General features: G+C 43.5%; 2 protein-coding genes and 1 long non-coding RNA gene across 20 annotated transcripts in view; 1 reads left to right on the forward strand and 2 right to left on the reverse strand.

Annotated features, from left to right (window-relative positions):
• Positions 1–24,818, reverse strand: part of LOC309655063 — a 107,023-nt gene that overhangs the window by 73,405 nt on the left and 8,800 nt on the right. The gene's annotated exons all lie outside the window — the stretch shown is intronic.
• On the reverse strand, positions 1,902–14,434 carry SKIDA1 (SKI/DACH domain containing 1). 8 transcript variants are annotated; one of them, XM_082449678.1, is made up of 2 exons: positions 13,729–14,434; positions 1,902–7,785 (listed from the first exon to the last, which is right to left on the reverse strand). In XM_082449678.1, the coding sequence occupies exon 2, from the start codon at positions 5,954–5,956 to the stop codon at positions 3,200–3,202; it is 2,757 nt and encodes a 918-aa protein (XP_082305804.1). In that variant the 5' UTR covers positions 5,957–7,785; positions 13,729–14,434; the 3' UTR covers positions 1,902–3,199. The 8 variants fall into 8 exon arrangements, with proteins under 8 accessions (XP_082305804.1, XP_082305803.1, XP_082305802.1 ...); XM_082449677.1 differs by having other exon boundaries at positions 1,902–9,617; XM_082449676.1 differs by having other exon boundaries at positions 1,902–12,038.
• Positions 22,583–24,818, forward strand: part of MLLT10 (MLLT10 histone lysine methyltransferase DOT1L cofactor) — a 252,303-nt gene continuing 250,067 nt past the window's right edge. For 6 of the 11 annotated variants that reach the window (XR_014260524.1, XM_082449642.1, XM_082449647.1 and 3 more), the window contains exons 1-2: positions 22,632–22,727; positions 22,860–23,019. Coding sequence is in view for 7 of the 11 variants with exons in the window: in XM_082449642.1 (XP_082305768.1) it covers positions 22,860–23,019 (160 nt within the window). In the remaining 4 variants the exon portion in view is untranslated. Of the gene's footprint in view, positions 22,728–22,859; positions 23,020–23,755; positions 23,841–24,818 lie in introns of those variants that run through there. The other 5 variants (XM_082449651.1, XM_082449644.1, XM_082449646.1 and 2 more) reach the window with 4 other exon arrangements.

Consider the following 24,818-nt stretch of genomic DNA (forward strand, 5'->3'; position numbering starts at 1 on the left):
AGTTGAGAAAGAGCACGCTGCATTTGCTAAAAAAGGCAGATAACCTGACTGTGGAAGACAGAGTACACACATCTCTTAAAAAAATAATTAAATTTTCATTTCACAGTCTTATCAGGAAACTACTTTTACAGGAGACCAAAAATAACTTGTTTCCACAAAAAAGTCAGAAAAAGAGCCCTTTCCTGCATTTTTCTTACACCTATAAGTGTTGAGCTTTAGACACAGGAATCGGTGACCCTGGAACCATATAGTGCCTTTTTAAAAAAAATTCTCTCACCTGAAAACATTTAAATGTAAAAATGCAATCTATCAATGGAGGTAACTTTTGTTTTTCTCTCAATAAGGCTTAACTTTTTGAACAAATGGGACATTTATAGCATCTTAGAAAATCTAGATACTGTCATTAATCATAAACCAACCAAAATGAAGTAAACTGTACTAAGAATACAGCAGAATGGGAAAACAGCTAAGGGGCTCCCAGAAATTGAAAGAATACCTTGAATTTACAAGTTACTGTATACCATTTGGTACACTTTCCTAACAGAAGCCCCAACTCAGGTTTTGCTCTGGTTGGCTGGCTTGTGGTAATACTGTGGGGTGAAATTTGTGTTGACTATTTCATTTCTTTCCTTTTGATGGTATCACTCTGGAATGCCTCGGCCTCCATGCTGCTCATTCTCCAGTTGCTATAAACTGAAACTATTGATTCTCTGAGGGCTGGAGACCAAGTGTCAAAGCTGGAGGCCAATATTTTATGTCAGAAATTCCATAGGGTATATTTGTTTTAAATTGTGCTTATTCCATCTCGCAGTCCTCCCACACCCAAGATCTGTAAGCTTCAAATATATTCTCAATTTATAATTTAGGCACAATGATTCCATAGCCAACAAGAAAAGTACTAGTCTAAATGTAGTAGTCATACTTTGAACTTTCTTGACTTAGCAGTAATTAAAGAGTAGAAATTACAGACTTCCAGTGTGTGTATGTCACACTTTTTTACAGATTGATTTTACAGGACAACTCACTGCACCCAAATTTTGTATTGCCTTCCAAAGAGGAAAGAACTGACTGAGAAGCCAATGGTTCAGCTTTCTGGAGCTTTAACTGTAACTTGTACTGGTCTTTGAAATTACACAAACATGAATTCAAGGGTAACATCCCCCAATTTTTGCTTTGACCATATCTATCATCCCAATAAAAAAAAAATCCATTGAACCTACATCTGGCAACATTCAAGAAGGAAAGGAAGGGAGGCAGTTCAAAGCATCTGTTTACTCCATCCAAATGTATTTGGATGCAGGTACTCTCAGACTCTGTAAGAGTAAAACCACAGAGCATATACAGCAATTAGGGCTGAGACCATCCAGATCTATCTGAAACATTTATAGACAAAAGGAAAATTTCAAAGGGAATAGGAATTAAAAGGTTAAGAAAAAAAAACTGAATTTCCATGAGAACTAGTGACTTAAATTCACACAGTAAACATTTCATTGATGTTTTGTTTTGTTTTCTGATTTATGATCTATATATGCAACTTCTTAGGTTTAAGATGGCAAAGATCTGAGATATATAATTTGTCAGACTAGGGGAGGTGGACCCAAAATTATTAGGTTTAACTTTCATCAAAATAGCAAGTGATCTCTGCTTCACTTTCTTAAACCTGAAACTTTTTGCACTTGATTTGTAACAAGTGTGTAAAGTTTTGTTGTTATTTAGGAAGAAATCCACCAGTGTTTTGCACAGAACCTGACTGGCCTCATCACATGGTGTTACAACAAAACATTACACCCAATAAATGCATTTCTTTCAGGCAAAAACATTACAAGTGAAAATGTCAACAAAACCATTCATTCCTGTTAACTGTTCTCCAATCTGGAATAAGTAGAAATGTATGGAACCAGGAATTTTAAACAGTGTTTTTAATTGAAAATAAAGCTAAAGCATGCTTTTCAACAGTGCAAATTTCCATAATTTTGATTTACTGCTTTCATCATCACAACATAGTACACCAGCATGGCCCTTACCAAGGGCTAGACCCTAACCATTTGCATGTTGAACTACTTTGATTTTAAGTGCAAATATAGATAATCACCTCTGATTGTCACTTGCAGTAGAAACTCTCCTGCTCTATACACAGGATGGTCTGAAAATAGAAGTTTAGAGAGATGCAGAGAAAGTAAAAGGTAATAAAATCCAAGTGCCTGAGTTCTGGTACCAAAAAGCCCTGAACTAACTGTTATTTTTCATTTGGGGTATTCTTATACTTCTGACCCATTTTACTTTTCTCGGTCGCTTTTACTGCTTTGTCACTATAAAGAGTCAGACCATAACATATTCCGCTATTAAGAGAAATATTTTCATTGTTTTGCAAGTTTGAGGAGTCATGTTCAGACCACAAGGTAAGCAGGACAGTAGTAAGAGTCACCTAATTTAAAATTTTGGGTGAGAACACAAAAAAGGACTTTTCCAATCGCAAGGAGTGCCCGTAAAAGTAAAATCACACCCTTTACAAAAAAAAAAAAAGAAAGAAAAAAGAAAAGACAATATTATATTTACTTTACTCAGTATATAAGAGGCAGCTTTTACCAGCATTCAATCAGGACTCCCCAATATTTCCACTCAAAAAAATAATAATAATAAGTGCAACGACTCTTGGAGAGGAAATGAGGGGAGAAAAAGATACCCCACAAACAAGACCTCCAGTAGAGAACACTTTGGGCTTTCTTGCTACCTCACTGTGTAACCATGTAACCTAACAAACTTTCACTGAATTAACAGTTACACTTTCAGGTCTGAAATCTAGTGCATAAACTTAATGGCTCATTGTAATATTTATTATTCAACCTTTTGACATTTATTTGTAGCAGTTGAATTGAGGTACCAGGTGCATTATTAGCATTGAAACAGTAAAGTGTTCCAGCTCTACCGTAATAACTGAGTTTTACTTGAGTCTTTAGCCTGAAGTATAGTCTGTGGAATGTAAACCAACCCTTCTCCCACCCCGCCCCCACCCTACTCCAAAAAAAAAAAAAAAAAACCCGCAATGGAAAAAAAAGTAATCCGATTTCTGTCTTCAAAATGCGATAAACCAGGACTCCAAAAGGGGTGTAACACATTAATGGACTTGTACAAAGCATCCTGTGCAGTTTACAACAAAAGGAAGGGAATATGGTTCAAGAAAATATCTTCCAAAACGCTTTTATGAATTAAATTTCCTGAATTTGTGACTAGGTGGAAGAGGTATTGCAGAACCGCCCAGCTGCCATTTCCATATAGGATGGGCCTTGTGAGGAGGTTGGGAATCCTTAGTGGTGTTTAAGGAATATGCTGGCCACAAATCCCCATCCTTCCCAATAATGAGTGATGGTGGACAAGGAAAATTTGCCATGAAATTAAATGGCCTTTTCACTGCTGATGCTACATTGCTGGCTACCTTTTTGCGTCTGTTTATAACTGTAAAATCATCCAGTGTTCCTTCATGTGTCTCAGTTTTACCTGTAGGACGAGGACTTCTAGCTGATTTCAGATTTGGTTTGACTGGAGGTGTCTGAAGTACAGGTCGCTTTCCCAGTACTAGTGTCCGGTAATTTTTTCTCACCCTGGCACCAAATTTATATTCCCCATCCTCAGGTTTTGGAGAACCTAAAGTGCATGAAAGGCCCTGACTCTGAGCCAGTGGATTTAAGGAAGGAGTTTCTTTTTCAGGGCATGCAAAACCTTCCTTGGCTGTGGTTAACAAGGCGTCCTCCTCTTTACTTTCAGTCACACTGTAAAACTCACCCTTTGTATCATTGCACTCGCACTTTAGCTTATTTGTAATAAGGTCAGGTTCATATTCTTCATTAGCACTACTGTCTTCTACTTTGATTTTAATATTGTGCAGAAATGGCAATGTCTTGTCGCCTGTGTCAGTGCAGGGATTCTCGGCTTTAGTTGCTGCTGCTGCTGCATCCACCTCGGGATCAGTTGGCGAAGAGGGCAAATCCGTAGCAAATTCAGTGCAATGAGGGATTTTGGAATCTTTTTCTGAATTTGCTGCCACTCCTGAAGAATCATTACTTAAGAACCTAGCAGCAATTGTGTTGTTATCTGCACAGTATGTAGTAGGAGTTGCTTGTAGGCATTTCCTAGCCTCTCGGAGTATTCTTTGTTGTGGAAATGCATTGTTTGTCTTTGGGCTAGGTGAAGAGGCCCCCTCCGCCAGGCAGTTAATTGTCAGCTCAGTTCTCTTTACAGTACTGGAAATTTCAGAGTGTGGGAATGTAATCTCAGATACCCTATCGTTCCTTATCTCTGCGAAACAACTCCCCAGGCTGGCCGGGCAGTACACCGGAGACGCTTTGGGGGCCCAGCTTTGCAGATTCCACTCCTCGGGCGACTCCGCTTTGACACTACTCTTGAGGTCGGGAAGTCTGCCGGCATCCTCGAAAGCAGCGGGTTTGGTTGCAGCGGCGGCGGAGGCCAGATGGTACAAGAAGTTGGCCTGCGCCTGCACGCTGGGAGGCTTGCAGAAGCTGGTGCGCCTGAAACGGATGCTCTGCACTGACACTTGGCTGGAGCCGGAGCTGGAGTCCGACTCCGTGGACGAGTCCTCCTCCTCCGAGCTGACTTCACTGGAATCCGAGGCCCCACTGCCCCCCTCCTCCTCGTCCTCCTCCTCTTCCTCCTCCTCCTCCTCCTCCTCCTCTCCCTCCTCCTCCTCTTCCTCCGAGGACACAGAGTTGCTGGAGCTAGACAAACTGGAGCCAAAATCTGAGTCGTTGGCTGCATGGTCCGAGTAGGAGCTGGACTCGGAGTCGCTGCTGCAACTCTCGGGAAAGCTGCCCAGATGGGGCTGCGGCCGGTGGTGATGAGGGGGGTGGTGATTCGGCTGCGGCTGCTGGGCCCTGTGGTGGTGGTGGTGATGGTGGTGGTGGTGATGGTGGTGGTGGTGATGGTGGTGGTGGGGAGGCGGGCAGAAGCTGTTAACCAGATGAAACCTCTCCAGGCAAGTGGCCCCGGCGGCCGCCGCCGCCGCCGCCGCCGCCGCGGCCGCCGCCTTGGCTTTGTAGGACCTGGGCAGCAGAAGCAGGCGGCGGGCGCCGGCGTGGGGTTCCAGCAAGCAGTCCTTGGCGCCCCCGCGCTTGCGCTTGCACCGGTAGGTCAGGCTCACGGGGCCTCCGGCGCTCGCCGCCGCCTTGGGTTGGGGCCCGGCCGCCGACGCCTGGTAGTAGGCGGCGGCGGCGGCGGCGGCGGCGGCCGCGGCGGCTGCGGCGGCGGCGGCGGCGGCCGCGGCAGCAGCCGGGTGCTTGCTGCACAGCAGGCTCCGAAAATAAGCAGGGTCCGAGTGGAAAGCGACGTAGTTTCCCTGGAGCGGGGCAGTTTCATAGTTTAGAGGGGGTTTGCAAGGCGAGCGCACGATTTCCGGGTAGTGCGAGCCCGGGTATTTGCTAAAAATCTGAGGTAGATGGGCGGCTGGGCGCACGACGGCGGCGCCCGGGCGCGGGGACTGCGCGCTGATTGGCAGGGGCCGCGCGGCTCCGCTCAGGCCCCGCCAAAGTTGGTGCTTGTCCTTCCAAAAACCCGGGCGGGGGCTGGCGGCGGCGGCGGCGGCGCGCTCTGGCGGCGGCGCCTTTGTGGCCAGGGCCCGGCCGACCCTCCTGCGCTTGGTCTTGAGGACGCGCTCGGTTTTGCAGGAGGTGTAGAGCGCTTCCACGTCTTCCCGGGAGATGAGAGTGCATTTGGCGGCGTGGAAGGCGATGCTGTTGATTGCCTTGAGTTTCCGCAACTCCTCCAGATCGCAGTGGTGCTTTTTCACTTTCAGATGATCCATGCGCTTGTGCACGGTCGTCCTCGGGATGTTTTTCAGCAGATCCGTGAAGACTTGGGAGAGGGCAAACATTTGCTTTCCTTTAATGATGAGGTAGCCGAGCCTCACGCCATCCACCTCTTCAAAACCTGACTTCAGGTCTCCCATCTCGGGCACTAAACGATCCCCACCATTTGCAGTAAATATATACGTGACGCATACATACACATGTATGTATGTTAATCCTCCACCAGATGCTGCGTGTGTCTCAAGGCATCCTGCTAATAAAATAACAAAGACTGTTATTCCCGGCGAAGGGAGTGCCAAACTCTAGGCGAAATTATTGGGGGGGGAAAAAAAAACTATGAAATTACACTGACTTGATTCTTGCTTTTTTTTTGGTTTTCGTTTTTTTAAAAAAGAGGGAAAAAACCATCCGGTTTCTGATCTGCCAGTGTGTTGGTCTAAGTCCCCGATGCAGATCAGTACCTGGGCCCCTCTATTCCTTCCTTCTCCATTGGAGCACTATGATAATGGAATGTGAAGGGAGAAAGAGAAAAGAAATGCAGCTGCTATTCCCGCCGCTGCTTTAGCTACAAATAAAATGACAGAGTGAAGTGAGCTCGTCCGGAGACACCTTCATCAATTAATTCCCCTAAAGCCAGCGCTGATTGGACACTCCTGACAGGTGATGCAATAAAAATTGATATTCCACCCCTTCCCCCCAAAATCTCCCACTAATTAGCATACCCTTATACTGCCACCTCCCCTCCCAAAGTAAATAATACAGTCGGTATATAAATCTTTCCATTAAACTATCGGAGCTCAGAAACAGGCTGACTCACAGACTTCATCAGAAGCAGTGTGTGTACGCTTTAAAAAAAAAAAAAAAAAAAAGCCCTGTATATTCGCCTTTAAAGGAATATTGCCTATTTTTGCTTTATTTGCATTTTACTGCTATAGCTATTATCATTTCAAAGAAAAGCATTTTTAAAACATTATCAAGCCTAAATACATATACCCCACCCCCTTGTCCTTTGGAAAATGGAGCTTAAGTGAAAACGTGCAGAATAGCCTGGTATTTCCCTTATGGCAGTGGGGAAAGGAGCCCGGCTGGGAGCTCCAAAGTTAAATCCGCGCGGTGAACCACCCCAGTACAGACTTACGTTTTGAATTTCTCTCGATATTCCTTGTTTCCCCCCCACACACACAAAATGCCTTTTTACAACCAGAAACAAAGTTATTTGACCAAGGAAGCAGTTCAAGGCTCCAGCTCCGAAACACTGTAACAATTCAACTGGATTTTGGTTCTCTGCTGGGGGGTGGGGTGGGGAGGAGGTAGTTTCACGTCAGACCCATAACAAAGCATAGATAAGCCAGAAATGTGTACACTTTTCACAATTAACCAGGCTGGATTGGAGGCGGGATGGTCCTAGAGTCCCCAGCACAGCCTTAGCCAGGGTCCTGTTCACGACAGGTCAGAATTCCATGGAGCAGATTGCTTCTGTAGCAAAGAAAAGAAAATGTAAAACGCCCAAGGTGCTTCCATAGGTTTTAGGTAATAACGATGAAAAGAAAGTGCTGATGTACGATGCAGACTATTTCAGTGGTCTGTGATGCTCTTGGTTGGTAGTTTAAATGAATCTTCCACAACTCCCATTTTTTTTCCCATGAAAGCCAAGCATCTGCTTAAAAAAAAATCACTTTGGATGAATATCAATATTGTTTAACCTCTTCTTAGTCAAATTAAAGTATATCTTGGTGTCATTTTCAAGGATATCCAAAATACTGCCAAATGAGAGCAAAGGTCTTCCCAGTCGCATTACCACGATCCCAAGGCGGTTTGTTGGCTGCTTTGCAAAATTCAGCAAAATCTTCTTAACTGTTCGGTGTTTGGAACTACAGCATAAATGCAACTCAGGCATTTATATGTTTCCTTGTTCTTCCAAAAATAGACACATCCGTGTGGTTAAAAGAATAAACGGATATTTCTGAGCCTGCAAGAAAAAAAATGTACAATAATTTCTTCCTTCACATTCAAAAGTTCCAGCTTCCCCTGCTCTGGTCTGGCTAGCACAAGCAGGTATGGCTCAAAGAGAGAGAGAGAGAGAGAGAGATTAAAAACCGAGGAATCAGACATACAAAAAGGTAGTTTGCATGAAATGAAATCTCGGCCATAGTTCCCCACCCCCACCCTCATCTTCCTTGTAATTTCCCAGGAATTTTGAAGAGAATTGGGAATTTCAAGAAGTGCATCCGGAAATTAAGGAAGCCTATTTAAGAGAGTCTGTAACTCAGAGGTTGGGATTTGAAAAGTCAGCCCTGGACTACTGTTGCACTCAGCACAGATGTAATCGCCGCTCTTCAACTTAATCAATGTGTGTACAAACCGCGATGTCTAGTTCTTGCCTTTGAAATCTAAGGCTAGCATTTCCATCCAAGAAATCAGAGCTACAGCAAATTACATTTTTGTCCCTTGAATGAGAGAAGGATCATTGAATGGATCTCGTGATATTTCAGGCTTTAAACGTAACCGAGAGGCAGCAATGAACAATGCCTCGTCACAGCTAATACCATCCACCGAGTTGGCTTTCTTTTGCATCTGGATCTATCACACCGCGTTTTTCTCTTTCACTTTCGCAGGAGGCAAAATGCTAAAGGTTTAAGCAGAAAGCAAAGTTTCCAGGAAAAGCAGATGCTGGTGTTTTTTTTAAAGTATAATGACCAGAATCTACTGCCAGCGACAATAAGGTCGTTTTAAAATTCCTCCTGATGCACTTATATACTGCCAGCCCTCTCCCTCCCACCCCACTCCGTCCAATTCCCCTCCCCCAGCTTTAAGATTTCCACCAAAGAGTCAAACAGCCAAGAAATAGTAAACTCAAAAAAAGCCTCTGAGAAGACATTACAAAAGGTTGGCTAGAACATTCTTTTTTTTTTTTTTTTTTTTTGGCCAGGTAGTTCTAGTTGTTCTCGATTCCTATTTAGATTTACACACACACACACACACACACACACACACACTCACACTCCTATTCCTCCTGCACAAGGCAACATGACTTAGTAACCATTTCAAAATCACCTTTTCCTCTCCTTCCTCCCCTTCCACCTTTAAAATACTGGCAATATGGGTGGTTTTTAAAACTAACAGAATAGTATTTTTTAAACTAAAGTTACAATCTGTTGGGTCAAATGGAGAAAAATAAAGGCCAAAAGATTTGGGAACTGGGTCTATGTATACAATTTATGTGAATATCTTTGTATGTGCACTCAGGTACCTTCACACTTATACATTTTTAATACTCCTATTACACATCTTTCTTCTTGTCTAATACATTCTTTTGTTCCTTTAACTTCCCCATCGGGGTGTGTGTGTGTGTGTGTGAGTGTGTGAAGGCGTGAGCACGCGCACACACACACACACACACACACACACACACAGAATGTGACAGACAGCTTTCTTGTGGCCATCAGGACACGTTGTATATCCGGGGTCTTCTCCAGGCACATTGGGGGTCGATCCCGATAAAAAGATCTAGCAGAGGCCCCTGAGCGCTCACACATGAAAGGCAGGGGACTTTAAGATGGATTTGCATGCACACAGGGGATTTCGATCAATAGCTACCAACATTTATGGCTTAGATTATTAATGTGAAAGCTGGCCAAAAGAATGGGGATGAAAAATTAAAGGTGTCTGTTATCAATTATGCTTAAAGTTATGCAATAATTTACTTACTTTGCCTGGATGTGCAGATCCAGATGTATAAAGTACTATTCTTCAAAAGCCAGGGGGTTTCTTTGATAAATATGTTGACCATGTCAGCCGCCTCTACAATCAAAGATGAACCCAATTCAGATGATGGACTGTATTCAAATTCTTTTTTAAGAAAAGATATATCAACTTCTATGTTTCTCAAACACATATACATATGTGGGTGGATACGCCCAAATTAACATTTATGTGTATATCCATCTCTGAGGGTCCAGGGGATTACTTAACTGAGAATTCAGGCATATATATGATATGCATTGAGTTTGTTAATTAAATGCGATTATTTAGTCAGTGAGGAATGCATAACCTACACACTTTCATAAAAAGTATTTTAGCTTTGAAAACAAAGCTGCTTGCTAGAGGAAGATCCTCTGTGGCAAATACAGACAGAAATACATAAATGTCCACTTACTTCTGCATTTATTGTAAAAAATCAGCACTTTCAGTTTTTAAAGTGATGGGCTATGAAGATATGAACATATTTGTCTTTACTTATCCTGTGTTGATGTGCTACATTTATCTTCAAATGTTCTATTTTGATTTATTTTCACTGTATTTTATGTTTAAATACCATTGCAATTCAGTCTGACCTCTTTCCTCTGGAGCGAAGTAATGCACACGGCATTTACAGTCTTTTAAATGGTTAGCTGGGAAATGCAATAGCAATTTGCAGAAGTAGTTTACTAATGGGGAAAGTTCTTTTGAAAACCTGAAGGAAAACCTAAGAGTACTTTTGCATTTCTACACTACAATGTCATATAATTAAAGTACTGAAGAGCATTAAAATACTCCTTTCCCTTCCCAGCCTTCACCCATACATACATAATTTAAATGAGGACCACCCCCCCTCCCAATCCCACCACCATCACCTAGCTCTTCACCATATACATTTGTTTTAGTGATTGCTGGCACATTTTGTTCAAAATGAATTCAGACAGAAAAGACTAAGGAACATCACAAAGGCCTCAACAATGTAAGTATACTGGTTAGAAGAATAAAAGAAGTCCCTTGTACTGTTAGCCAAAAGTAACTATAATACTTACAACATGACAAAGTCTAAAATAATAATAATTTAAAGTCTTATATGGCTGAATTAATTGAGGATATAGGACAATAAAATCTTGTGTGAGAGTCAACAGTTCCTTACCTAAATTTATGTCATATCACATGTTCTCTGCTTTTGGGGAGGGGAAAATGAGAATGGAGGAGGAGGAAATGGCTAAATTAAGGAACAACTTAAATTATAACTTAGTACATTTTCTTTAATATTTTTCTTTTTTGTCTCATCCAAACAAATCAGGGCAAGTCTCCAAAAGGGCCCATCCTTCTCTTCTTAGGCATTTAAAAATCCTGTTTTTAACAGAAGTTTGGGACACAGAGTATATGCCATATTGTCTACTGACCCATAATCAAAATGCAGTGACCTTCTACCCTTTTTTGCCCCCTGACCCATCTTGAATTCAATGCAGCCTTTATAAATTTGCAAATCCTTGGAGGTAAAGGGGGTTTTGTGAGGCTTTGTTCTGAAAAAGCCCTAAGAGTGTGCTTTCTAAATTAGACAAAGGTAAAGCAACAAACCCTAGTGGACAAGATTTTATACAGGTGAGCAATAGGCAACTCTTCAGATAACACATATTGCAAGCTAAAAAGCAGTTATAAACAAGGGAGACAAGAAGGTTACAGATTGTGTCAAATTAGAGTGTGGTACAAATCACTTTCACGATGTAAGAAATGGTTAGGCCACAATCTTCCTGCTCTCCTCATCTCAAGGGCTGTGGGGGACCCTAGTGACCATGGAAGGAATGGGGGGGGAGGGTAGTAAAGAGAGAAGGGAGTGAGGGTGGCAGGGAAAAAAAGAAAGGAGCAGGACCTGATCTGAATCTACAGGCACATTCCCTTATCTTTCCTGCTATCAGCCAGCTTAAAGGACACCATAATTATGATGGTGATAAAACAATGCCTGCTTATGTGTGCTGAATAAATAATGTTTACAGCTCAAGAATCTTTTAATTCCAATTAAATGCCATCAAAGAAAAGCCACTTTTCCTACTGCAACTGCCTTTCCCCCAATTATCTTGTTTTGTTGCAATATTTTCCTATGAGACACCAGGGCCTCTCACAATTGATCCTGAATGTAGAAAAAAAAAAATCAGAGAAAGTAGTGTTCAATGTTGGTGTATCAAATAATACACAAACCTCAAGACCCACAATTTATTTGGATTACCCCAATTTTTGTTTATTTCCCATCAGGGCCAAACGTGTAGAAACCGAAGTGATGACACTCAGTGCTGAGGCCTACCTATGGGCTGCTGAAGCCATACTGAAATTCTGAGCACCCATGAGGGGAGAAGGGAAAGATAAGGCATGTGGGGCCTGATGGTCTCTGGAAAGGGAATCCTCTGGTTCTGTTCCCCTGGCTTCAGCCCAAATCCTTCTAGGAGCACTGGAGCCAATCACTGTCTTCCACTGCTGCAGCTACTGGGCGCACACAAAAAAGCGGGAGATCAAAAAACCCCAAGTTCACATTTATGGATACACAAGGATCATTTCGTATTCATGACTTCAACAAATCACATCATAATCAGATTTAAACAGGGTTTGGGCAGTAATGCCCACCAGGCTGGACACTAAATACTGACACATATCACACACTAACCAGAAAAGTCACTTGCTAAATTTTGGAATCATAGAGTTAAAATTGTCTTTCAACTTTAAAAATCTCACTTTTTGCTTTTGAGGCCAATTTTTACACTAATTCATTTCAAGCAAGCGCCTCTCTTTAAGTCATTCCGCAACGTTATAATTCAAATTTCTCTTTGCTTCCTTTCTCAGTTCCAGTAGTGTTTTGAAAAAACACATGGCATAACAAACGTTATGGAAAACCCACTCGTTCCGTTAAATGTCCATACAAACCTGCCTTGTTACTCCATCTGTCTAAGCAGCACATTGCTAAGAAGAAACTTAAACACACACACACACACACACACACACACACACACTTTCCTCGAAGAAATATCTAATATTTCTTGGCAAATTCTATTTGGTGATGTGGTACAAAAATACACTAGTAAAAAATTTCAAGGGATACGTAAGTTTTCTGGGTACTTGCGGGCCCCTTTCCTTTTGAAAGTTTAGAGCTCCAATATCCTCAGTTCTACTGGCAGAATTAGGATGGACTTAGAGGGTCCTAAACGTGACCGATTCACTAAGGCGGGGGGCTACAGCTTGCAGCAACGTGCTCGGCAACTTAATCCTACGCTAAAAGAGGGCAGAGAACGAAAAAGAATGGAATACAAACTCTCCCGACATTCGTAGTTACTTTCAAGGTGGATTGTGTATTTTAAGGCTGATGGGAACGTCTGGTTTTGGGAGCAAAAAGAAGAGAAGGTAAGTGTTTGTCCTTGTATCCACCAGTTCGTAGAGAAACAATGAAAGAACAAAGGGAACCACTTCTCCATCTGAACATTTTCTGAATCTCCCTCCGTTTCAAGCCAGAAAGCGAGAGGATTCGCTTTACTCTACCGTAAGCAGTTGTTGCTAGGCTTGCTGAACTAAGAAAGAGAAAGAAGTTGATCGGCAGTGTAAATATGGACTAAATAATAATAATAAAGGCTTGCTGTGGCTAATCTCCACAGCTCCAGTCGCAGCAACTTAGAGCAGAAGTTGCTAAATGCAGGAAGGGAAAGCCCAAGGAAGAACCTTTACAGATTTCAAACTCAGTCACTTAAATAGCCTTACTTGCTTTTTGAAATGACTTCTGCGCACAAAATATGTAGGTTACTGTCTATGGGAAAAAAGAGCGGCATACTGTTTAGGTCGAAAAATGTTCTCTATTGCTATGTGGAAAAGAATTTTTCTAAAGGAAAGGGGATTCAAGAATTGACGCTACTGTTTGCTGATAGAAGAAATGGCAGCAGCGGTGGCTGGGAAAGGAGAGAGTCGTATTTAAATGTATTTGCTTTTGGGTACGGTGGTTATCGGCAAGTCTGCCTTTGTGGGTCTGTGTGGCTGAATGAGTAAGTGACCGAGTGCAGTCGGCATTATATAAATGGATCGGTGTGTGGGGGGAGCCCCCAAAGCCGACGAGCACGTGAAACACACATTTTTTTACTGCCCCCCAAGCGGCGACCAAGCCCCCCTCCACCCCACCCCCAAATCCGTATATTACCTGCCCAGTTACAGTGACACATGTTTATGTTTATAGTCCTGGTTTGTAGTAGTGTCAAGAGCCGCAGCAAGAGAAGGGGGAGGAGAGAAGAGAGGGAGGAGTAAATGCAACCACCCCCACTTGTTGTTAAAGCAAATTTACTGCGTTATTGCAAGCCCGGTACGGGGGGCTGGGAAGTGAGTTGAGAGGAAGGGTAGAGTTGGATAGTGTGTCGGTGGTGGAAGGGGGGTGGGGTTAGGAGATACGGGATGGAGCTCCTCTGCTCCAGCGGCCCGGGAAAAGCAGCGCGGTCAATAGGGGAGCATGCTGGCGCGGTCGAAAACAAAAAGGTTCCTCCTGCTCGCTGCGTTCACGTGGGGGGGATCTGCACGCCGGGCTCCAGGGCCCTGACCTCTGACCCCGGCTCCTCTCCGCGCTCTCCCGGTGCCGCGCGGCCACTTTTTACCCAGGATCCCTCGCGCGGGCCGCGCTCGTGCCGAGCTCGAGTCCTTCTTAATCCTCCATTCCCCGATTTCCATCCCCTCCCCCTCCCGCCGCCAGCCCCGGGGGAGGATTCTCCGACAGGGAACCCCCGCCCCAACCCCCACCCCGAGAGCCCAGGCCTAGATGGCCGCAGTCAAACCGGGTGGGGCGGGGAGTGCAGAGCCGGCCTCCCCTGCCGGGCCGGGGCTGCGGGGGAGGGGAGGGAAGGAGACGGGGAAGGGGGAAGGGGGGAGGGGATCTGAGAGGAGGGGGCCCGGCGGCCCGGCCCCGCTGCCCTGCGGCGGCCTGGACCTGTTGACTGCTATTGGTCCACCTCGTCCTGCGCCCTCTCCCTGCCCGCCGCAGCCCCGGTCCTTCTGCGGAAACGTGGGGAGGAAATAAGGATGGCTGTTCTCTCCGCCTCCCTCCAACTTTAGTTTTTTCTTAGGGGATGAGAAAGCAAAGTAATCTCATCCGCTGCGCCATCCTTTCTCATAAAGTACCGTCATGCGCGGGCCCGCCGCCCTCCCGGCCCCCGCTATTTAAAACCTTCTCTCTTTCCCACACTAGCTCCCCTGCCCGGAGCCCGAGGGCCCTCGACGCCCCCGCTGCGCCTCCCCCCGCCTGGCCCGGCTTCGTCTCCAGCGAATTGTGTTGCTTTTCTTCCCTAGAAGCTTACTCGTCCACGTTCCACTTTTTTACCATCCCAGGAGGCGTAAGATAAAACCTCTGATTTGCTGCGTGCTGCCGGACACATTCTCTGTCCTCTCATCAAAATGCACTTGATGGAGAGTTTAAAATAACAGTATTTAAAGGAGGAAATAAAAAGAGAAGAGAGTTCTTTTGCCAGGTTAGACGACATAAATGCGTTAAAATTAAAAAGAAAAAGACGTATTTAGAGTTAAAGGTTTTATGGGATTTGCTGTAGTTCCTTCTAGGTTTTGGATTTCCTGGGGGCATCTTTTCCAGAGGGAAATAGCAAATGGAAATTAAGGTGGAAGTGAGACATCTCAACCACTTCCGAAAATAAAGGAGAAATTTAGAAAATATATTAAGGAAATAGCGGGAAGGCGGCCGCAGCGAAAGCTGGAGTCGCCGAAGGCAGCGCCTCGGTGTCGCAGTCGGAGAAAGGAGGGCCAGCCCCGGGACGGGAAGGAGGCGCGCGGCGGCGGGGCGAGCGGCGGGCCGGGCCGCGGCGCTCGGGAGGAAGGCTGAGGCCGGCAGTGAGAGCGCGAAACCGCGGGCGGGGAGGGCCGCGGTGGGCGGGGGCGGCCGGGCGCGCGGCCGGCGCCGCCGAGGAAGCGGGAGCCGGGTCCCGCTCGCCCGGACGCCCCCATTGTTCGGCCCTCGTGCGGCAGTTCGCCGGGTGCGTCCTTCCCGAGGGAGGGGTCCCCCGGCCCGACTCGGCCCCCACCCCCACCTCCCCGAACTGCAACGCTTGGGCCGGGTCGGGTCGGCGCGGCAAGTTTTATGATCAGTGTCGGCCCGCGAGGGGTTCCCAACTCCAGACCGCGTAGGAAGAAGGCTTTACAACGTGCCGCTAAATTGGAGGAAGCTGGGCAAGGCTGCGACTCACACACGAAAAGAAGAGGGAAAGCAGCATAGATATGTTTGCAAAGTGATAAGTAGATAGAGACAAATGTGGGCGATTTTTTTTTCTGGATCTGGAAAGTTAGAGCCCATCATATCTTATTTTAAGTCTCTTTAAATGTATGGATTCGAAAATGAATGTCGGGATTCAAAGGAGTTCGGAAAAGCACGTTTCGCTGTCTCTATTTGTTATTATTCAGCTCTTTGTTGTATACAAGGAGTCTAATTTTAAAAGGCTGGGTTGAGCTACCCCTAACGAAAACAGGCTTGGTTTCTTAACGTGAAATGCATTTTCAAAATAAGAGTGAAATTCAAAAGGGAAAAACGTGTCATTAGCTTTTATACCACGTTTTAGAAAGAAATAATTGTAAGCAATCTACGAAACTCTGCCTGTTTTCCTTTGTGAGGCATGTGGAAAAAATATTTCTGGCAAGCATCACAGTTTTAAAAAATGAAGATTTCCAACAAGTGCTCGCGAATCTTGAAGACAAGACCAAAGTCATCGTGCGTGAAAACTCATGAAGAAATAATTTCAGTCCTTTTGCCCAAACCTTACTAGGGCAAGACAGTAATTTCGACTTAGATTGATAATAGACTTTGCGGAAATTCCTTCTAAAATGCTCATTACTAGTCTGTGTATTATACAGCACTGGTTTCCCAAGGTGGATTTTTAAAAACCAATTAGAATTGATCTCTAATGGAATATTATATTTACACGTCATCTTGAAAACATCATTTGACAAGAGTTTTGAATTACCAGAAAGAAGTTAACAGATGATGTTCATAAACAGCATCTGTTTGAAAAGAACCCTTAAGAGTCAGTTAAAGGTAGTGGTGGTTGTGATTTTGCATTTGAAATGCTATAGAAGTGGTTTGCATTTTAACACTTTCATTTTGCGGATCTTCCTAAACTTGCATTTCCTTACGGAAATCATTCAGTAATTTCGAAATATAGGGAGAAATTCTTATATAAGAAATCATTTGAGGTGTAACTATGAAAAGGTTTGAACGGAAAAAAAATTGGTGTTGAAATTAGATACTCTCAATCTGTTCATTCCTTCCACACTCATCCTCCCATGGTCCCCCTCCCCAACTACTTGGATTCAATTTACATTTTTTATTTATAAGTCTTTGGATGTTTAGAATAGCTTTATAAGTTTATCTGCTATGTAGTTGATTGCAGAAGGTGAATCTTTTTACATCTTTTAGTGTTTCAGGCATTTGGGGGTTTTATTTAAATTTAAAAAAATATGTTGCAAGTCATGATATACTTGTGAGAAAAACAACAAATGGGCGGAAAACAGGGCATGAATGGGGGTGGGGATGGAGAGGGACAAGAAGCGTTCCAGGTCAGTCTTTGTAATACCTTTCTTTAGTTTTCTGTCATTATATTTTCCACTTCTGCTTGCATCAAAGATCATTGCTTTTTAAATTGGGGTAAATTGCCACCATATAAAAATTACCTACAGTTTGGCTCTTACGCGCCACAGTAAAGACTGACAAAAAGTGATCGGAGGCTTGTGTGTTTAATTCGCCAGGAATGTTAAGCTTCATAAGATGCACCCTATGGGGCCATGGTGGTATTTGGCACTGTTACTGTACAATTCCAAGAGGTAAATATACACGTTATAGATTTAAAAAATCTAAGATATACTAGGCAAACAGTTTATTGATTGAAGGAATAAAAAAATGAATTTGTCAACCTCATTCTTTCTGGGACACAATGCAGTTAATTAACATATTCTAGGGCTTGTTTCTGGATTTGGTAAGCAGTGGCCCCTTTCAGAGAGGAAAACATTTAAATCTTAAAAAGTAATCTTCTTTGGTCCACATAGTATTTAGCAATTCGGTTTAATTTCTGATTCTTCTTTTTTTTCAGTCCAAGATATGTTTCATTTCTTGCAAGGTTCTCTTCCATTTCAAAAACTGATTTTCCTCTTTTCCATGTCCAGAATCTTTTCACTTGGATAACCTTATTGTATCCTATAAACAGACACTTAAATATGTCACTTTAATCACACTTTAATTATAACAGAAATGCAAATCTTCAGTGTCAGTAAAAAAATGGGAACATGGACCTTACACTCCTGCCCTTACATTATATTGATGATACTCTGAAAAGTCTAAAGTGTGACACCTTTAAGTATTATTGCATCATGGAAAAAAATAGCCCAGCTCTGAAATGTTATTGAGGTTTGTGTAACGCCTAGAGGATCTAAAGGCATCTTTTAGATATTATTTTTCTGTTGGTAATTACACGGTGTTTTACCTAAAAATGTAAATATAACCAATGCATATCAATTTTATAGCAAAAGGAGTGGCTCTGAAGCCAAACACAGGATTAACCAAACTAAACCCTTTAAAGTAAATATTAGGCCTTGATTCTTAAAAAGATTTTAAAATTTAAATTACATAGTAAATTTAAATTTCAGAATTACCTAACTAAACTTTTTAACAATTTAGTGTATGTAACAATAATATTAATTATGATTGATTCTAAGTTAGAGTCTGTTTTGTAAGAAAATGACTTTTACATGGAGAGGTGGTTAACATTTGAGGGCTATTTAAATACAGACAATTCTAAATTACCCGGTAAATAAAAACTCTTCACCTATATTAATTTCAACTATTGAAAATCTTTAAAGCTAATTTATCTGAAAATTTCCTAATCATTACTTAGAAATTTTAGTTCAGGTGTACATACAAAATAAAGCCTTGCTTTACTCTGAAGAATAAAGCTCAGACAGCAATTAGCTTTTAAACAACAATACTGTACATTAAATGAATATTTATTGTGGGCCTACTACGTGCAGGACACTTGCTAGGCGGTATGGTGAGTTTAAAAAAATCACCTAGTAAGATTAATATGCTTCATTAAATGGAATTTTCCAAAAGCCATTAACGGAATATCAACTGAAAATATATTTGAAATGAATACCTTTTAATGAAATTTCTGATAATGCTCCATGATATAGGTGCCATGCGCGGGTTTGTACCTATAAAGACACAATACTCGCTTACTGTGAGATAAATAACAAAACTAGTATCAGAAATACCTCAATATTTTAATCATACTAGTATAAATACATGGCTCATAAACTTTTCATGTAAAAGGTAAGAAACCTTGGATACCAAATGAGCAAAACAAAATTTTATTCAGAGATTCCTTTAAAAGAGGGCATATCTTAAAGTTTGTGCAGATCATAAGGAATTGCCTTATTGCTTTTTCCAACTAATTTATTTAGAAAGAAAATTATAGTTTCTGATGAGGTTTAGTAGATGAATGAATTCTGATAATTGCTTTTTGTTTAAAAACCTAGGTATCAGAGCCAATACAGAATTTTAAACACTTTATGGAAATTAAGAATCTGAGTTAAGGAAAGTGCGTCTAGTCTTAACATTATAGAAATATACCTCAATTTCTATACCTCATTAAAGAAATATACTTCAACAATGGGTATAATAGACTAAACATAACATGAGGCAAATAACAGAAGGCAAATAAAACTTCAATTTAAAGAGGAGATAAATATAAGCAATACTAACCTAGGAACCAAATTTGGTTTTAAATATTTCGTTCATAAGTATCTACTAATGTAAATGATTATGGAAAAGCAAATCCAAAAATTTGGTGCCCAGGATGAGGAATAAAGAAAATTATAAGAAGATATATTACCCATACAGGAAGAAAATATGGTTTCCCATTATGGTAGGGTTAGAGGTTACATCATAAAATACTTTACTTGAGTTTTTTGTGGTTTGCCTCAGATGATTAGTTCAGAGAAACAGATGAGCCAGTACTGAGTTAGCTGCTGTTGTTATGTGAAGAAGTATACTGGGACCACAGGCTTTTGTTTTATTCTACAGGTACTAGGTGTACTTTTTCAAAGAATATTTTGAGAATGTGGAATCAGATTTAAAGGATAACATTATTTTAAGATTGAAATTTTACTTTTCTATGAAGTTATTCTATAAATCCCATGAATTTTTTTTTTTTTAACATTACCATGTGTTGTGAAAAACTTGCTCGAACTTTAACAATTCTGGCAATTTAACTGTAAGTTTTATCCATTCTGAGTTATGAGAATTAGCATATTCAGCCAATCATACACATATATATCGCACAAAGGACAAATATAACTTGCTCACTACTATATTTCCTGTATCTAGTAAATGTTCCCTGGCTCACAGTAAATGTTCCATAAATATTTACTGAATGAATAATTAACTGTATCTCTGAACTATTTTGTAATGTCTGTTATTCTTATCACCTAATATTTTTTAGAAATATATTAAATATTATACTTCTGATATATAGCATAAGAAAAAGTTCTATATCTGGTACATGAGTTAAAATTAGAATGACCTATTTAGCTCATTATGTTTTTTCTTACAGTTTTCATAACATTTAATATGTTAAATATCAGTTTTAAATAATTTGGCTTATATTTTGTCAACATTTATATGTACATCTTTAATAAAATTTCTTCTCCAGATGCTATTATTTATATATAGGCCTGTTCTTAAGAAATAGTGTATTTTCTCTATTTTTCTAAATTTCAAAAATGTATTACAAATGATGAACTTTTTTGTTTTGTTTTGGAAACAGCAAGCATTTACCTACATTTCTTCTATTAAGTGTTACAGAATAGGGTAAAGTACCCATCTTTCTTTACATATAAATTAATTCCATCACAAGAACTAAGCTCCAATGCATTAAAAATAAAATGAATGTATTTTCAAATAATTTATTTCATTAAGGTTCGACTGCAGTGTTTAGCAAGGGAAATTTCACATTAGTTTTAATTAAAAATTACTCTTCATTAAGAGTCTGAACCTGATCAGGAATTGGATGTTGAACTGGTATCCCTTGTAAAGGGGTAAAGATAAGGTATACAGTAGAGATACACAAAACAATATAGATTTGTTTGAACACGGTTTTAGTTTTAAAAATATCAATGATATTTTAAGAACATCATTATTATATGTTTGGAAATTTATTATTACCATACCCTCCAAAAGAAGTTGCATTTTATAAGTATGTAATCTTGTAGCCACCTTTTTAAAATGCACTAATATAACTAAAAGCGAATTCTCATTTTTTGGTCTCTTTAGTGTACATTTTTCCCCTATCTTACTCTTCTAGGTTTGCATTACTGTAGCCATCTCACTTCGCTTTTAGAATGTTTGAATATATTTGCTAATATATGCTTGCGTTGTATTATATCTATTATAATTCTTAAATAGATTTCTAGCAATTAATTTGCAATAGAAAAAGCAGCCATGCCACCAAATTTTTTTTTTTTTTTCTTTATGAGAACACTTGGAATGCTTTTAGAACTTAAACCATTATCTTTTGGTGACTGACTAGGAGAACTTGGGTTCCTTCATCTTTTAGCATTTTATGTAACTGCATTTCCCAGATCCCCACATTATATTGCTAATTCCTGATAAACAGTCATTTTGTACCTTTAAGGTATTTATCAAAGTCATGAATTCGCCTTGTAACTATGCTTGTCATTTAAACAATCTATCTATATTCCTATTTCATGTTAAACTTTTATAATGAGACACTTTTCTGGCCTAAAATCAATATTGGACTAAAGAGGATACATAGGGGGTAGGCCAACAGTGGAAGATTTCACAGCTCAAAACTGCTCAATATCCAGCTAATTATTCAGATAGGCCTGATCCATTTTCTATTTGTATGTGAGTGAGCTCCCATCTTTCTGCCACTTAAGTGGCCTTAGTAAAAAATTGACAAATTTTCAAGAGTAAATTTGGAGTACAGAGCCAGATCAGAGAAATCCTCAATTAAAAGGACTCCACTGTCACATGGTGTTAAATATCATTTGGTGACTGACTAGAACTTGGGTTCCCTCAAACTGCGATTTCCTGATCCTCACATTATATTACTAATTCCTGATTAACAACCATTTGTACTCCTACACGGCAAGTTGCGGGTAGCATAGGTGTTCCCTCTTCGAGTACAACCCAACCTAGGCTTTTGACCCTGTCTGTGGTGCAGTTTCAGTTGTCACTGGGCCCAGTGTGGTGTGTAAACGGGCAGCCGACTTGGTGGCACTTCCACTGGGTGAACTTTGGGTAGAGTCCAGGATGTGAACTTAATGGGTGGAAAGGCTTCGGCACTACAGTGAAATTCGCGCGGCCAACTGCAGGAAGCCATGCTTCACTGCACCCTTCATGGAAGTTGGCCGACTTGCCCAACCCTTGTTACCCACGGGCCAGTTCTTGAGGAAAAGGCCTGCAGGTAGGTTCTCAGATGCCCGCAGGGAGTCCCCTCCAGCTACTCAGACAAAATCCGTCCTCCCTCCCGGCCCTCGGAATCCTCCCTTCGCACCCTCCCTCCCGCCGAGGCCTCTTCGCTACGTGCACACGCAGCCCGCGCGGCCGGCGCTGCAGAAGGCAGCCCCAACGTCCCCGCCCCCGCGTGCGCGCCCCCGCGCCCTCCAGTTGGCTAGTTCCGGCCTCGGCGCGCCGCGGGCTCCCCTAGCCCCCGCTCCCCCAGCACACCTCGGCGGCTGCGAGGGGCGCGGGGGAGGGGACGGGGCCGGGAGGCAGGCCCGGGCTGCCGGCCGGACGCGGCGGCGCGCACGCAGGCCTCGCCTCTCCCGGGCCTTTTCCCTCACGCCGGCCGCCGGGCGGGCGCGCACGCCGAGTGACGCTCGGAGGAGGAAGCGCAACCCCCTTCCCCTCCCTCGCTGCCCCTGGCCCAGCGGGAGCCCCCCCAGTGCGCCTGTGCGGAGGCCTACTTGATTATGTGTGCCCTCTCTGGGCTCCAGCGTTAGCCGCCGGGTGGAGGTGGGGAGGGAAGAAGACGAGGAGGAGGAGGCGGAGGAGGCGGTGGAGGGGAGGTGGGGGGAGTCAGCAAGGACATGGCTCCTGACTCCTGTGCGGAACGTGAGTGACTGAGCGGCAAAGCCCGAGTGAGCGAGCGGCCGAGCGGCGGGCGGGGGCCGGGGCGCCGGGAAGGGAGCGGGGGCGCGGGGGACTGGGCGGTGGGAAGCACTCATTGGCTTGCTTGTGTTTTTTAATGGTCCCCCCCAACTCCCTCTTAGATGGTCTCTAGCGACCGGCCCGTGTCACTGGAGGACGAGGTCTCCCATAGTATGAAGGAGATGATTGGAGGCTGTTGCGTTTGCTCAGACGAGAGAGGCTGGGCCGAGAACCCGCTGGTTTATTGCGACGGGCACGGCTGCAGCGTCGCGGTGCATCAAGGTAAACACCCAACCGCCCGCCGGGCCGAACCCGGCCTCTCCCAACCGTCACCGCTTCCCCCACCTTGGCAGCAACTGCCAGTTCCCCTCCCGCCCCTCCCCCCGCCCCGCCCCAGCCCCCGCCCCCGCCCCCGCCCCGTTCCGCGGCCGGGGATTGACTCGGAGGGTCGGCGGCGGGGCGGAAGGGGTGTGGGCTGCGCATGTGGGAGAAAGTGTGTGTGGCCTGGACTGTCATGTGATGCTGCGCTCACTCAAGTGTCATTCGGCCGCCGCCTGCGCCCGGAGCCGCGGGTCTGCGGACTCTCGGAGGCGGGGGTCGGCGGCGAGGGGGTGTCGGGGCCCGGGCGCACGCCTCTCGGCCGTGGCCCCACGGCTGTGGGTTCGGGTTGGGGAGTGGGGAGCTCCCTCCCCCTCCCGCCGCGCCGTCTGCCGCAGTGTCTGGAGACTTCCTGTACCATGGAGTCGGGCTCGGGAGCGCGGCGCGCGGCGCCGGGGCGGATCGGGAGCTCGGGGGTCTGTCCTGCCGCTTTAGATTTGGGGGCGGGGGGGAGGGCGCCGGCTGCCGCACCCCAAGCTTTCTGGCCGAGACCTTGCTGCCGCTCCTGCGGACTGGAGCTTCCCGCGGAGAAGAGGCGGAAGGCCGTCGCCGCAGTCGCGCCGCCGCGGGCGCGGCTGGGCTGAGCTGCTCGGGGTGGTGGATGAGGCTGTTGAGTGGCCGCCTCGGGCCCCTTCCTCAGCGTCAGTGACTGGACAGAAGAGGAGGTGGTGGCGCCGCCGGTGACTCGGGGAGCATCTTAGTTTATTTCTGGGTGTTTCCATTAGGTGAGTTTTGGGGATATACAGAAAAGCCGAGGACACTAGTTAAGGTAGTTTTCTGGCCGTTTGAAGGTTCTGACTTTTTCCATTTCACGTGGTAAGGAATTGAGGCTGAAAATTTTGGGGCCGAAAAACAGGTCACTTTTTTGGTGGCTCCTGTACTCCCCTTGTTGTGCACCAACCCGTCCCCCCTTCCCGTTTCTGAATCTGGCGTTGAGTGAGGCAGAGGTTCAGTAGTGGATCGGGCGCTACTAAACGAGAGAAAGCCTGAGCGTAAGGGACTAAACTGTATTCTTTATAGAACGGAATCTCAGAACCGGCAAGTGGGACTTAGGAGATAGTGAATAACCGAACCTGAACATGCATGTATCCCCAGTTCTTTTAAAGAAGGGCAGAGTTGCACACCTTACTCTTCTAAGGAGTGAAAACCATGTGTATTCAAACTAGGTACTGATTGTAAGGTCTCAGAACTGGTATAGTGTATTTCCGTTATAGTGTTCATTGGCACTTGTAGAGGTATTTCTTTTGAATTGGATGATATGATGCTAAGTAGTCTCATCTCCCAATTTAGAAAGTGTTCATTTAAGTGTTAAAATTTCCTTTCTAGAAGTATTTCTGAATTAAACTATAAGTTTTTGGGCTCTGATGCTGTATTTCTTGGCTGATAGAATATTTTTACTCCGATACATTTTAAAAGGGATTAGAAGTTTAGCTTTTGGAGTTTTAAAAATTTGTGCTGATTTTATATTCTTTAAGTGCTTTCCAATATTTGATATATTTTCAAGTTACCTCTGAGCAAGCTCATTCAAGAGGATGTCAGTTGGATATTAGTGTTTTTAGGTTTTTGGAAAATGTTAAATTTTGAGTTAGGTAAATGTTAATATAAAAACAATTTTGTACGCAACTAGACTGTGATTTGGATGTGTGATATACAGATCACTTGTTGGAACATTAACATTATATATTAGAAATGAACGTGTAGTT

This window comes from Balaenoptera physalus (genome assembly GCF_965194825.1).
Source record: "Balaenoptera physalus genome assembly, chromosome: 2".
NCBI lineage: Eukaryota > Metazoa > Chordata > Mammalia > Artiodactyla > Balaenopteridae > Balaenoptera > Balaenoptera physalus.